Source organism: Malurus melanocephalus, unplaced genomic scaffold (genome assembly GCF_030028575.1).
Source record: "Malurus melanocephalus ecotype Western Australia unplaced genomic scaffold, MMel_1.1 scaffold_122, whole genome shotgun sequence".
Taxonomy (NCBI): Eukaryota; Metazoa; Chordata; class Aves; order Passeriformes; family Maluridae; genus Malurus; species Malurus melanocephalus.
The window spans coordinates 185,342-201,143 of record NW_026623354.1 but is presented as its reverse complement, the minus strand read 5'-3'; the positions used below and the strand labels follow the sequence as shown (position 1 = coordinate 201,143).

The window sequence follows — 15,802 nt, the reverse complement described above, 5'->3', positions numbered from 1 at the left end:
TTTCTGCTGAAATGCAAAATATACACAGCGCAAAGGTCATGGAAATTATCTGACCCTCCTTTTCTTCCATGTAACAGAAATACATGCCAGCATGAAATATAAGCCAAATACATGCCATTCATGCAAAATAAAAAAAGTTATCAGGACATAAAATAAATTCCACATTCTCCATACTTTGTACTTCAGCAGCAAAAGGTGTCTGGCAGCTCAAGAAGATGAAGATTATCTCTATGCACCATATATCATCTTCTCCTCCCTGATCTTTTCCTTTGAGTTTTGGCACTTACTTAATCACTGAGGTCTCCTTTTTTTCAGGAACATGAGCAGCCTTTAGCATGGAAGATATCTGAATGTGGAATCCTACATACAGTAAGTTTCACCTTAAAAAAGAAAATAAAGGACATTTTTATAGCTCGTTATATCTGATCAACATTTATGCAATTATCTGACTCATATTTGAACTAGCTAAATAAAAATTCTCCATTAAGGGAGATGAGTATCTTTTTTTCCTTGCTGAGACTGGCTTTCCTTTCTTAGATGGCAACAGCATCTCATGACCTCGACGTTCTCTGCAAAATTCAAATATGAATGTGCTTGGATATGGGTCATGAACCTGGATACTGAAATATGAGTTCAGAAACACATGTGGTAGATCACAGTGGGGTTAAAGAACATCCTAGAAATGTCCCACTTACTTCAAAAAGCACAGTGTCACACAAGGAGATGCACAGCACTTGATAAGCRATAGGAGGTAGAAATCCAGGTCTCTGCCCTCAATACCTCAAACTGCTACAAGCAGCTACACATCTACTGGAGGCAATTGTTCATCTCCCAAAATTTGCCATTCATACACATTGGCCAAAAAATTGCAAGTAACTCTAGTTTATGGCTGCCCAGTAACATCTCCCGGGATGAGATGCTCAAGCTCTCTTAGACCAAGCCCTCAAAAACAGCAGTGCTGACCCTGCATTCCCCACGTGGCCCAGGAATAGGAGGTGCCATGTCAGAGCGATGGTGAGGAGCTCTTTGGTGCTGGAGTTATTCATGCCAAACTCAGACCAGAGTAAAATGGTTTGAATTAAGCCTCTTGAAAGGCAAAAAGGAAATTGCTTTCTCACTGGATTAATCACCTTCAGGTTAGGCAAGCTTACCTCCTTTCTTGCMGACCTGCTGATGAAGAAGTACGCCTCCTCCACACCCTGGGGCTGCAGATCATTCACAGCMACCACGTGGTCTCCGTGGTTGAACAAACACCCCAATCTGCCAGGACCAGTCCACTGTGAAACGCTGCAGTGTGGGGAGGGCAGAAAGAAAGGAAACATGCAGGATATCCTGTCACTGCAGTGGCTGGGCAGGATGGCATTTCTGGGGCTGCCCTCTGGAAATGACACATGCCTCCAATGACTTTGTAACTTTTTGATCTGGTTCTGGCCGAAACCATCGCTATTTATTACACCCTGGGTTCTATAGAGCCCTTTACAACAGCAGTTGAAATAGGAACTCAAGCACACCAAGAATGAGAGCAGAAGGAATCACTGAAGTACCAACAGGCATTGATTGCCCCTGCCGTGCCCCAAAACTGCACATGGGTGTCTATAGTTGCACACTTCTGTGCCTGTCACTTGTTCCCATCTCACAGGCACTGTCACAAGACATCCAGACTTACCATATCCGTCCTGCTGCTTCAGTGAGCTTCAGGTAATTGTTAATATCAGCCAGGGGTACGAAAATATCCAATTTCTGCAGCTGCATCTCGTCTGTGACTTGACTGTGAGAGAAAAAACATCAGAGACCACAGAATGATAGAACAGTTCAAACTGGAAGGGACCCATAAGGATTTTTGAGTCCAACTCCCTACTCCTTGCTGATTCCCTAAAACGAAAAGCTATGACAGAGAGCMTTATCCAAATGCCTCTGGAATGCTGACAGCCTTGGCAAGCTGAAACCCATGAGCACATCTGTCTTCTCTGCAACCAAATGGAGAGGACACTTACCTGAGCAGTATAGACAACTGAACCACTGACAGGGGWAATGAGTTTTGTTTTCTCTGGAGGCTTGGCTGCAGGCTGGCGCTGCTTTCTGGGGATTTTATGTCTCTGTTTGCTTCCAAATCTCTTGGACAGGCACTGTTCTGGCATTTGGGAGGAGATGGGAGCCCATCATGTCTGCACATGAGCTGGCACCTCTCATCCAGCAGCTTACTGAAAAGGAATGATGACCAAAAATTAAAGGGTTTGACAACTGCAGGCACTCTTGCTGTGTTTGAAGTTGGATCAAGCAGCCATCAGTAAAGCAAAGAATAACAAGTTCTTGTAGAATATCCAGTGGACAAAATAAAAGCTAAGTAAAATAAACAGCCCTTCTAAAAATGGACCATAAATCTCAAAATAAATCTTTTCAGTATGCAAAAACTATTTATTAAGCCTGAAAACATTCCAGCTAACAGCATGCCTTGACAAAGAAACTGAGTACAGATTGTTGGCTTTGGCTGTACTAGATTCTGCAGGGATGTAAAGCTGTCCCTTGGGAGGTGTGATAACTCAGAAGTAYTTGAACTCATTTTAGTTTTATCTGAGAAGCCTCTTAATGCCTGCAGCTGACTCCCCATCGTGCCCCAAGCAAGACTGGGGTCAGTAGCAAAAGCTGCTCTTGGTATATTTTAACTGAAATGGCATAACCCTGTGAGGTTTTTGCAGTAATTCCCTCCAGGGGGTCCCAAAGACACAGAAGAGCTTGAATTAATCTATTGGGATAGACTGGATATGGCCTGCATTTCCAGTTGTCTCCCCCCATGTGGCTTAAGATCTGACTGTCTGTAGGTATCCGACCACAGCCAGCAGCTGCTGACCACTCCTCTGGCTTAGGAGGAGCTGTACTCTGCAGGCACAATTCTCTTCAGTCTTCAGTGTGATATTGTGGAGGTTGTAAAGTCTCCTTGTGGCCCTACAACTGTGGCACAATGCTTGGGTCTCTGTGAGGTGGCAAACACTGGACCTTCAAAATACACAGCAACAGAGCTGTTCTTTGGATGGGAAAATGAAAGGGAAGACATGCCCTGACTCACACAACCTCTTATTGGAAGCTCATGCCCCATCTCTAGGTTTCTCTTTTAACCTCTAGATAATGGTGCCTGCTTTGGAGAGCACCTGTCTGAAAGGTTGTTGGAGTTTGGCTGCAGTGACTCAGTAAAGTGGAAAGTTCTTGTGTCATGAAAACCTAGGAAAAGTGTGAGTCAACAAAAAGTGCTGCTCCTACAATCAGAGCCTAAATGCTCTGTAATGTGAGGAGTCTGTAATGTGAACCTAAATTTCATGTTGATGAGTTTGAGTTTGACTCCAGTGTTCCCATGAGTGCTGAACTTTGTGAACCAAGACCCAACAAGGACTCATTCAAACAAGAAACAGCATCTAGATCTTGTGCAAATACCAGAGATATCAGCTCTGTCTCTATTGCTGTGTCGCTTTTAATTTGCAAAACATTAATGAAGTCGTCACTTACAGCGATTTCATTGACATATAAATGTYCTCCTTTACTGGGCTGTTCTGCTCTGGCTTCCCTTGCACAGAAACATCAGATTCAGCTGTAGGGTCAGGCTTTGATACTTCAGCTGTGCACTGTCAGAAATACATATCAATATAAGACATTAATGTCATTGCCCTGCCTGCAGAAGAAACCTCCCCTTTAATTTCGTTATTCTGTTCAGTGCTCATGCTGTTTGAACACATTGGCTAATATAGCCTGGCTTTCCTTAAATCAGTCAATTCCCAGAAACTGGGTGCTAAAAAGATGCTTGAAACCTACAAGTTAATGCTGGAATCATTGGCACTGTCAGAGTGAGAAATGATCAGCTATGTTCTAAAGTAAAAAAAAAAAAAAAAGTTGCATTTTAATTTAAGCAGGCTGAAAAGGGAGACTTGTTCTTTGGGTGTGCTTAACTTAGAGCACTTAGATTATATCACAAAATCACACTGTTAATGCTCTTCAGTAAGATGYACAGTCTGTGATTTCTGCAGAAAACTGACCACTTATCCTCTCCTGACCACTAATTGCATGGGAAGCCTAGAGAAATCAGCCTCCCAAATTAGGTGTCAAAATTTATAYAAAATTACTGGTATGATTTCTCCTCTTCCCTTGTTTCACAGTGAAATGTAGACACCATAATGTACTGCAGCTTTTTAAAAGTACTGCTTTTATGCAGCTTACTGGTGCTTCAACAGAATTACATTTCAAAATATATAAAACTAATGTACTGTTGCATTCTCTAAATAAAGTTTTCACTTTCAGAAAAGAAAAATCCCCAACCCTATTCTATTATACAATAGGCAAAAACCATTCACAATGAAACAATTTGGGGAATTTCAACAAAACCAGCAATGTTTTTGTCAAAATGCCGCTTTGCACCAGAAAGGTCCTTTGAATGAGACTAGTATATTTTTTTTCTTGTATAAATGAAAGCTCTATCACCTATGGCTTTATCTATCTATTTCTTTTGCAAGGTACAAGTGGTTCCTCCTCTTTGGCTCATTAAATGTCTCCTGTGTCCTTGGAGCTGTTAACAGACCAGCAGAACTCACAACAGATAAAGTACCTTTGCTAAAACACTGCTGGGAGTTTGGTAATAATCTTCTTCGTCCTTTTTGTTGTTTTCCTCAGTATCTGACAACAGCAGATTTTCCTCACTCCCTCCCAGAATTTTATCCTGCTGAAAGAACGGGGTTGTATTTAACAAGCTCAGTTATACAGAATAATATGTATCTTTCTATTTATATGAAGAAGTAATAGAAGCAGCAAATATTCACAGAAAACACGGGGAAAATGTTTCTCCTTGAAGTGAGATATGCTCAGAGAAGCCTATTTTAAAAACAAGGTTTCTGTATCTGTGCTCTTGCCCGTATTTTTGAAATTCRATGCACACAGACAAAAACAGCCACTGGTATTAGCACTTCTCATAGATGCATTAGTGGTAACCAGGATGTTGCCATCAATTTCATGATCACACCTCATTATTTTGTTTAAAAAATCTAGTGTTTTAAACACTTTGTATGTGAATCAGAATGAATTTGGGGCCACTTGCGTGGAAAAGATTTTCTATTCACGTTCAGTTCTAAGTCCTTACTTCAGAAGAAGTGCAAAGGAAGAAAAATCTAGGAGTGAATTGGGTTAYATTTGTCCTTTTAAAGCAGCTTTTAACTGCTATCAAGTAAAGAAAGAATTTGGGATTTCCCTGACTAATRAGAAATTTATTATCTCATACTTCTCTGTGAACAAAAAGATACTCCAGAAGACTGGAGATCTGACATGGAATCCTTTGTGCCCTCAGTGATATTCTGCCTTCATAAATATCTGAAACATCAAGCCTGAGGCAATTTGGCAAGTCAAGGAGAAATTAATCCCTCCACCAAGTTTACCTTTTCAAGTTGTGAAGAGAAATTATTTATTTTTATGTCTCCTTGTTGACTTCACTATAGTGAAGAGTATGCTAATTAGCATTTAGCTGCCTCCCAGCTCAATTCTCTGTGCTGTGTTTGTGATGCAACTGTTTTTTATCTCTACACTTACATCCTTGGTTTCCATGGTGATCATTTTCATAATTGCTAAATATGCCACGAATATATTACTGTTTTCAAGGTAAAGTAAATTAAACTAATTACTTTCTTACATGTAACAAGAAGAAAGTGACAATGAATATTAATTAAGGATGATCAGTGTTGATTTCTTTTTCCTTGTTAGTATAAATGGCATTAAAATTAACTCATGCCATGGGAGTCAGGACAAACTTCAAATCTCTGTTGAACCATAATGTGGATTTACATTGGAGGAAAAGTAGACTATGGAGAAAACTGGCTGTAGCACAAGGTAGAAATGATATYTGGAGAACAACTCAGTCATTGATACTTGAACGCTCCTGAAGGAAAGTTAAGTGTTGTCCTTAAAGAGAGGAACTTTCACACAATCAGGTGTGTAACAGACCCCAACAAGGGTGCCTTGGTGCCTGCAGCACAGTAATGCACAGCACAGGGTGATGCAAGTCAGGACTCCTCATTTTGATGTATTTCAGAAGTTGAAAGCTGTGCATCAAAACAGCTGACACTGAATTGTGGGTCAGATGAGGTCTGGTAGCTCCAAAATATAGGTTGAAAAGGAGCCAGGTCCCCAGATCTCTCTGGGATCCCTACCAGCATGACGAGACTCACTGACACAAAATCCTGTTTGCAGGAGTGATAACTGCTCAACTGAGAGTTTGTAAGATCTGGGCCTGGAGGAGGGAACCACTGACAAAAAGAAAAATACATCAGATGCTTGAAATGGGGAGTCACACTGCTAAAAGGAAGTAAATGCAAGGGATTAATTAAGAAGTCAGTTGTCTGGACGTCACTGAGCAGAGAATAGGTCCAGAGATGTTAGGAGATGTTAAACTTATGAGGCAAGAGAAGTATTTTTATCGAATGAAAAAAACACTGTTGTTTCTTGTCCTCTGCACAGCAAGGTTATTTATTTTCACACATGCCAAAACAGAAATATGAGCTTTGTGCTATTCTCTCTGCTTCAGGCTAAAAAGCTAAAATCCAAATTCCTTATCTTTTCACCCTAATGGTCAGTCTGTCCCAGCCCCAACAGCTGCATGTAATACCTGCCCTCTGAGGCATCCTAAGTATGAGAAGAATTMAGAAATAAGACAGAAGAGGTATGCATAAGGAAAAGACACAAAGAGATTCTTGACATACACCCAGAGCAAGACTGGTTAAAATCAGACCAAGGGTTAACTTAGAGCATTTCAGAGCTCAGACTCACAATTGAATAAAGTCCTGTGCATCAGCTGAGCTATGCTGACTGCCCATGGCATTGCAATGTAGTTTCAACTATTCACTTCTTTCCACTAAATTTAGCTGTGTTATCTCATAGTTGCTGTCAGTCTATATACAGGGATGGTGATTGCAGCATGTGATTTACCACCCTGTTAGCTGTGATAGCAGACATTTGGCCTGTATCTCAGCCACTCCTGGTCATAGTTCAGTGCATAAAGGATTGGTTTAAGCTGCAGAGTGGTGTGGCAGAGCCTTGGCTGTGCCTTCTGTCCTCTTGACTGCTGCAATTGCATCAATCCACAGCAGAGGAAAACTGCTGCAGGCACTGGTTCAGGGAACACAGGTCAGAGCACTTAGCCAGTAATATGTGATAACATTCATCTTCTTATCTTTCCAAATCACTCCTGCTAGATATGGAAGTGAAATTACTTGGAGACATATTAATSCTGACAGAAGGTCAGTTCTGAGATGTGCCTCAATTTAACAAGCCCTTGTTCTGTAATTTTGTTAGATTGACTTGATTGCTACTGGCAAAGGCTGAAGAAATAAACCATTTAGGAACAATTGTGGCACAGCTGAGAAATGTGCTGGGAGGGACAAATAATCAGTGCAACTGCAGAGCTTTCTTCAACACGTTTGAGAGAGCYGCCAAAAGTTGCAGTTGCTGCACAGAAACTGAGGATCTGACTCCAAAAACCCCAAACAAACACAGGTATTTCAAGCAAATTTTTGAATATTCTTTTCAGTRGTAAACTGGAAAACAGACAAAATATTTAGGAAACTTCCATAGTGGAAATCAGCTCGGTGTGCTGGGAAAGGTGGATAATCTGCAGTCACAGACAGGTGAGACAAAAGCCAGTAACTGCTTCTGCAGTCAGAGCAGGGCAAGAGCTGTTTGGTTCTGCTCACCAGGCTTGGAAAAACTCCTCCTGGTGAATCACACTGAGCCTGATGAGGGCCAGGATCTGAATAAGGCCTGTTCTTGTCTTCTGAGGAACCATTCTCCTGCATACAAAGAAAAAAAATCGACTCCTCATAATGATACACTGGAGGTGCTTCACCCACATTCAGTTTCCCCTTCTGGGCTGTTTGTACACAGCTTTGTGACCACAGAAACCCAGCAATTCCTTGGCTGCTGTTTCACCCTGATACCTGGACTGCAGCTGCTGTGGGACAGCAGCAATGTTTTCCCTCCTTTCTATTTAAATATTGAGGGAAAAGTCTGTGAGGCACAGAGGAATTGGATCTGAACTCCCCTCTAAGCTTTACAGCCTAAAAAGACAGAGATTAAGGAAAGCACAATCATGAATCAGGAGGAATGTGGCYAGCAGCTGCCAAAATAATCATCACATGCCTCTGCCAAGGCATGCCAAAGCAAATCTTTGGGAGTTTACTCAATGTCCACCAACATTTTCCGGTCAGCTGAGACAATCAGTGAATATTGTCTCTCATTGCCTTTGCTTACAGGCAGMCTTTCCTCAAAAGGATTTCCCTTGTGGGGACTCTGTGATCTTGCCATYCAGGTCCTAGTCAGGAACCCCCCAGGTACCCACTGCAGAAGCTCTGAACAACTTTTGATGGAAAAAAAACCAACTATGCAAACGAAATTTTACAGTCATGGCTGTTACAGACTCGTTATTAAGGATGGTTAATCTGTTTACCTTCTGGTAACTTTCCCTTTCTGTGAAACTGGTCATATCTACAGAATTCAAGAATAGTGGCARAGAGGAAGGCCGGCTTCTGACTTCTGGATTTGGAAGATCTTGGTTCTAGAAATAAGGGAACAGCAGTCTAAGAAAACAGGCACCTGTTTGGGGTGGGCTAAAACGTAGCAATGCATCCCACTTGAGCAAATTTTACTTCTAAGAGCTCAGAGGCGTTGTCTACACGGAATTTTTCAGGCAGACATTAATTTGCCCTGCTTGCACTTTGAGCTCACTGGAAGCTGTGGGGATATGAGTTCTTARAGCTGAGTCTAAACTGGTGGGCCTGGCTGGCTGACAAAGGTGCAGAAACCTGGTGAGTTTGAACCACCAGGGCTTGCAGCTGGTTCATGACACTGACAGACTGATGTAAAACAACATGTAAATATAACCAAAAAGCACCTGCTAAGTGTAACACACAGGTTTTCATTCTGATGCAGCCACRGTGCAGCTCACTGCAGCATAATATCAATCATCTCCTCATTTCCATATGGCTTACTCTTCAAAGAGATTCCTTCAGTGTAGAATCAATCTCAGTGCAGACAGACTGTGCAATGCCTGCTTAATGCATAAAGCCATTGTACAGGATTTATATGTAAATTAATTTCTGAATAACCAAGGTCAGAGGCAGCTTGCAAGGCAAAAACTGGGAAAATTCCTTTGCAGAGTTTTCTAATGAAAATACAAACGTCTTCTTCTTCCTAAAATCAAGTATAGTAACGTGTCACCTGAGGGCAGCATCCGCCTCTCTTGTCCTCCCTGCAGACTGAAGATATCAGAGTGACCCAGTCCTCTGTTTCCTGCCTGTAGGTTGGAACAACAGGAATGAAAACTGTCAGGTAACACACAAGGGTAATCCATGTAAATTGTTATCCAAAATAACAATTCCTGGGATCAGTGGGAAAACCCTGCACTTCTTTTCAGGAAGGAGTGCTCAGGTGGTCACAGCCAGATGGCAAAATCTGACTCAGAGAGCTAACAAGGCCTTTGGGCCATCAGGGTGAGAAACATGCCATGAAAGGATGGTTGGAGCTGTTTTTCATGCTTGCAGTGGATTTAGTTGGATTAATTTTGGAATGTTTCCCGCTGAGTGTGGGCTGGGAGAGCCGCTCCCTGGGGAAGGCGTTGGGTGGCACGCTCAAGTAAGGCTCAGGTATGTGTTTTTCTTCTGTGCTTATCACAGTTTCACACATCAGCTGCTCTTCTGCAAAAAGGCAAAAAAAAATCCCCTGAAATGCTCGTGACTGGGAAACTGAAGAGGAGATGCTGGGAACCAGGAACACTGTGACAAACATCCTCCCTCACCYAACTGAGCTTGGGCCAGTCACCTCCACAGAAACAATTCCTGTCCCTGCTCAGGACTCAGCTGCAGCCTGCAAAAGCAGGGACCACACCAYCCTGCTGCAACAAAGCCCCCAGTCAGTACTTCTGGGATCTGTTTTCCTTCAGGAGAATTTTTTTTTATGATTGTGAAAATCTGAAGGATTACAAGAGCTGTTCTTCAATCTCCTTCCTTTGATTAAAAACCTACTTTTCAGGCAATATTGTTCCCTGTGGCTTATCCACAAGGAGGAGAAGTTTTTCTTACTCCCAAGAGTTGCTGGATGAGAAGGCAAAAATCTCTGCTCTTTGCTGTCCCCTAARCAGCACAGTTTGAGTGGCACTGCCACGCTGGKTTGCTGCTGCTGCCAGCCCYRCTSCCAGCCCTGTGTCCCCACTGCTTTCACATGCTGSATGCTGTGACTGTGGGAAGATGGGCTCATCCTGAACCAGCAAAAAATTAACCCAACCATGATGGGGGGCAGGAAATAACATAAAATAACAATTTGTTGTTGGATCAGCCAGCTGAATCACCTCATCCCAGAGCTGTGCCGTGGGTAACTGTGACACACAAAGGGAGGGAGAGGCTGTGAAGGAGCAGGACTGAGCCTTGGGGCAGCAGCTCAGGGCTCCATTTGTTTGACAGTATTGTCACACTGCTTTTGCACACCTTGCTGTGCCTACCTGCTGCTCCCAATGAGGTAGTAACATCTGCTCCCCGTGCTGATGGACATCACCTCCTCGGGAAGGCATTTAAACATCTTCCTCACTGTTTCCATAAYTTCAGCATTGCTGATGCCAACTTCAATGCTTATGATTCTGTTAAGGTAACAATGTGAGATATCATATATAACTCTACACARTTACATACAAATACACACACACCTATCTGTATATGTGTGTATGTCCATATTTTGCTCTAAGCACAGCACAATATGATGAGATCTGCAAGGGAAAAGTTCAGCATTTTTTCACAGAAAAAAAGTGCCTCAGAAAAGTGCCCTTGTTTTTCAAGAAAGAAAACCTCCAGGCAAAAGAAAAAAAATTAACTTTTGCAAAGTGGCCCATCTATAGATCCTCATTTCTGGAAAAAAGGGCTGTTGGTTTAATACAGAATCTCGAAAAGATAGTAAGAAAGATTTCTTGCAGAAGTTTTTTAACCACTATAAAACAATAGATTTGATTTGAAACTAATTGTGTATTAATAGTGTTTCAATGGAGGTGAAGAGGAACAGAATTACTCTTAATGGATACTTGAAGCACTTGAAGTGCAGCTTCCATTAACTTCCAAGAGCTAAATTAATAAAAATAATAACAACMATAATTATGGTAATAATGTAACCACATCCCACTGGGCAAGCTGCAATATTTTTGAAAGCTTCACAGTGTAAATGCTTTTAATGTAAGAAGCATGACAGCAGTCGGGTGAATGATCTCCATGCCTAAAAATTCATGGAGCCTGGAGCATTAAACTCTAGAATCTCGCAGGTTGAATGTTTATATTTCCCATTCCATTTTCTGTTTCCCTTGCAAATATCTCACACCAGCTGTGACATGGTACATGGCARGACAAAGCCAATGCCACCCAGTCTTGCTGCAGCAGGCACTGTGCCTGAGAGGAGTGAAATGACCGACCCAAACAAGACAAGCAGAGCGGTTTCTTGGCAGAATAAGGAGATAACACAAAGTGCAAAAGCACTGGGAAAGGCTGAGAGTGTACAGCCCATCCTTATTCACGTGTGAGTGAATGCACAGCACCGTGCTCACAGCAGTAAAATGTGTTTTCCTGCAGGAACACAGACTGGAATCATGGAGACAAGCAAGAGACCTTGTTTGCACATCCATCACAACCATCACTCACACAAAAGTGCCAAAGTACAATGAAGCAGTTCAGGATTTCATTTCTACATATTTCAGTTGCACCCAAAGCCCACAAAAGCCCAAGGGACTCTTTTCTGSACTTGGTTCAGTTTGAATCAAGAACCTCAGTCAGGAACAAATGCCTGTACAATCAGTGGCCATTGAAGAGGGYTGATACATGTCTTAAAATAAAAAAGAGGATGTAGTTGAGTTACATACTGATCAACAGCTATGGAGCCTTTTATATGTTGGCCTTTTAGATACTTCAGGATGTAATTCCCCTTGCTGGAYTTGGACAGGACGAAAAGACGCCTTTTCCAGGAATTCTGCCAAAGAAAAAGCAATTTGCCTCTCATTAAAATTCAGGATAGCAGATAAGAGGGATTGCTGAAATGTGACTAATCTGTGCTAGTATACCTGTGAGCTCAAAAGTTGAAGAGGTGGTGATTTGATGAGGAATCCATGCTTGCAGACTCCACCTTCAGGGCAAAATGTATTTTGAATTCTCACTAATCAAARAGAAATGARGAGCACCATTACTTAACTTGCTGCMAATTAATCTCTTTAAAAAGACCTGCTTGAACTGGAAATTGCTGCTGAACACTGGGTTTCTTTGCTTAAATGGCCATAAGACAAACACAAATCAAGGCTATAAAATATTGAGCCAGGCCCTGCTTCCCTGGTGAAATGCTGACAACTGGCCCAAACTAATGGTAGTGAAAATGTAGGGGCTCAGAAGATATCACGAGCTCCCATCTTATTCAACTGATCTTATTTAACTTTTGGGATCTGGTCTTATTTATCTTCATRATTAATGATCTGAAATGCACCCCTAATGAAATTCATAGATGGTGTTCAGTTATCTAAGGGTAAGTTATCTTACAACTTTATTAGTGACAAATTTCAGTGAAAGAAATTTTGTACCTGCAGAATKTCTTTTACTTGCAGAAGCCATCCTGATTGTTTCTTCCACCCAGAGAGCAAAGAGAGCAAAAATGTTGAAGCTAATTCCTTTCACTCTGCTTGCTGCTGAGCAGCATTTCGCTGCACACACAGCTGCTGCTGAGAAAATAACAAAAATCTTACAAGTGTTAATTCTCCTACTGAGGATTAAATGACATAAAATTACCATAATAGGTATTAAATATATTTATAAATAATTTTTATATTATACATTATATGCTATATTTAACATTTTATAATACAATCATAAAACTAAAAATAACAGACATTATATATTTTGTAGGCCAAAAACATGATTTGTCCAGAAGTGGTGAGAGCTGCCAAGTGAACTTCATTTTGCCCTTTCTTTTGCACTAGTCACAACCCCTGTAACCTAGGAATACTGCATCCATACATGGTTCTGACACTGCTTTGCCAGTGTGATCAGTTCAGTATAAAACAGGCATAGCTTGGCCTAAAGAGTTTAAATAATATATAGAAAATACAGTTAAAATACTGTGGCAATTTTAGTAGTTTTCTAAGCCTGTAGTATTCTTACTACAATGCCTTTTCAGAAGTTTCCCTTTGCTTTATCTCAAAACTCTCATTCCCTGCAAAATCAGATCTTGGCTGGAAGTTGTTACACAGACCCACTTGTGCCAACTGAAGCCTCAGAGCCTCTCCTGGGAAATCTGAAAGGTTACAAGTGCTGTTCTCTGGTTCTTTGCTGAGCACCCTTGCTAGAATATGAAACTTAAGGGCTTTCCTCTTTTTCTGYTTCCTCAACGATTCACTCCACGGTGCCAAAAGTAAATATGAACAAATCAGGAGTGGATTGGTCAGAAATTGGGTGGTTTACACACAGAATTCACCCTGAGACAGAACTGAAGCTCTAGGCTTTCACTGCTCCTGTTTCAGGCTGTAAATGGGAATGACCCACTGCAAACCTAGCTCCATCTGAGGTCTCTGCACAATCTGTTTTTTTAAGGGTTTTTTTAGGGAAACATTTGCAATTTTTGCCTTTTGGGGATAAAGACTTGTTGTAYAAATACTGTGATAAACTAYTATAAAATTTGCTTCTAGMGTTTTCATCYATTRYCTACCAGAAAAATAARAAGATAAAAAAGCATTTTCCAAAAYGAAAAATGACTGCACATAAAGTCAAGGGGTGYACACCTGGGTTGCAAWGAAAGGCAAYGAATTATTCTGTTCAWTGTGACTGACAGAGTCACCTCAGCTGGCAAACAATGCAATTACAACAAAACAATGTTCAAAGAGCCTATGACAGGGTAAAAGTCTCTTCTGGATAGCAATAAAAGTCAAGATTTGCACGTGGGAAGACAAATASCTGTGAGATTAGTTGTGCTATCTCGCTCTGCCTTTTGGGAAAAAGTTTTTGTTACTTTTAATTGTCTTTTCAACAGAAARCCACATTATAAACAGGTTATGTCTAATTCAAAACAGATAATGCCAACTCCATGATTAAACCCCCTCAGATTTTTGTGTGCCTGGCATTAAAGGATTTGATTGCTTCAAACCTTTTGTAATGCAATGAGACACTTCAGTCAAAATGCAAATAAAATCCATCAAATTATTAAGATATAAGCTACTATAAAAAACTTCCAAGATAGGGAAAAYGAACTGTTAATACTTACAAACAAAATGTCTTCATGGTAAAGAAGGTTTCGGAGAAATACACTCTCAAGTAAATCCAGATTCTCTGTATTGCCTCCTGTAGCAAAACATGAATTGTCCTTGCCCTGCACTGTGACTGCCTTCTTACAGTCCACGTATAAATACAAACACCCTGAAATATGACCCACAGGGAAATGCCTGTTTCTGTATGGGAAGCAAATTAAAGACTGTTCTGGAAAGGGGAAGTCCAGAAGATTAATATTCACTTAGAAGCAATGAAAAATATGCACATTTGAGGCAGAGATGAATGTCTCCTATACAGAAAAAAAAGCCTGGGGATATCGTGTTTTTGTTGGTTCACTTTCTGACCAATCCCTTCAGTTCCCAAGCTGTTTYTAAAGCATTATGTCCACCCATGACTGGAAGATAAAGCAACATAAAGAACCCTAAAAGACCATCAAAGTTCCATAGAGTGAAGCCAATTTCAGATTTAAAGAGCATTTAGTAGAACATGCTGATGGTGAAGTAGGATTTCTTATGCTGCCTATGCCATGACAGGGTAATTTCAGTGTCTGTCTTGGCTGTAAGTGAATTTTTGGGCTTCTCTCCAGAAACATTCAGTTTATCATTAACTATAGTGGTTTAACCCACTAAACATGTGGCTAATCCTGTGGATGTAAAGGGAATTGCTTTCCAGTAGAAGATTGTAATAAATTTGATGAGGAAAAAGAGCTAAAACACCCTGCAGCATTTGAATCACTATTCAGCAGCCTGGTTGTGCTTGAGTGACAGGGTCTCATCCTGAGTGGGCTCCTTCAGGCTCATGGGCTGGCACAGCTCTGAACTGTGTCAGTATCACCACTCAGGGCTGATGCCTGACAGTTCCAAATTTTCTTCTTAAATAATGTTGTTTAGACATGATCTAAAGTAAARCTCATCTGGCAGAGACACTGGTCCTGACACAAGGGAATGCTTTTCTGTCTTTCACCTCTAAGTTATCTTTCCAAGTTATTTTCTTCTTCTATTTTCTTCTCTTCTCTGTTTTAGCCTGATCTTTCCATATCTCCTATACAAGAACTGGCACAAAGGATAGTTCTGGAGAGAAGGGAATAATGTTMACAGCAATTTAAAACATTCTTATGGCAAACCAGGAATATCCTTAATTCCAGAAAATAGTTTAGGATGGAGCTATCAGGCAGAAGCAATAGGAAGAACACTTTCAGATGCACTGCTAGACCACTGTACAATTTACTTTATAAAGGACAAGATTAAGCACTGGTAGAGCAGGATATTTCCATTAACTTTGATTTACTACAAGAGAGGACATGGCCTGTCCCACTCAAGTCACCCAAGGCCAAATTACTTTTCCAATCTACCTTTCCACTGACATTATAAACCTTCTCCTGAAAAAATACCAGAGACCAACTGCATTCTTTAAAGTGAAAGGGACTGGGATATATTGTGGTTGGTTTTTACTTCACCATGGAGTGACAAACACACAGATATACAAAAGATATTTACAAAAAAAGGTCTTTA

At 41.0% G+C, this 15,802-nt stretch overlaps 1 protein-coding gene across 1 annotated transcript; it reads right to left on the bottom strand.

The window, feature by feature from the left end:
• Window positions 1–311: 311 nt before the first annotated feature.
• On the bottom strand, window positions 312–12,644 carry PLEKHS1 (pleckstrin homology domain containing S1). The gene is made up of 13 exons (XM_057370311.1): window positions 12,614–12,644; window positions 12,107–12,198; window positions 11,909–12,015; window positions 10,514–10,648; window positions 9,238–9,313; window positions 8,468–8,575; window positions 7,716–7,811; window positions 4,589–4,702; window positions 3,499–3,614; window positions 1,995–2,201; window positions 1,667–1,768; window positions 1,152–1,287; window positions 312–380 (listed from the first exon to the last, which is right to left on the bottom strand). Exons 1-13 carry the CDS (start codon window positions 12,642–12,644, stop codon window positions 312–314), a joined length of 1,389 nt encoding a protein of 462 aa, XP_057226294.1.
• Between the last annotated feature and the right edge of the window lie 3,158 nt (window positions 12,645–15,802).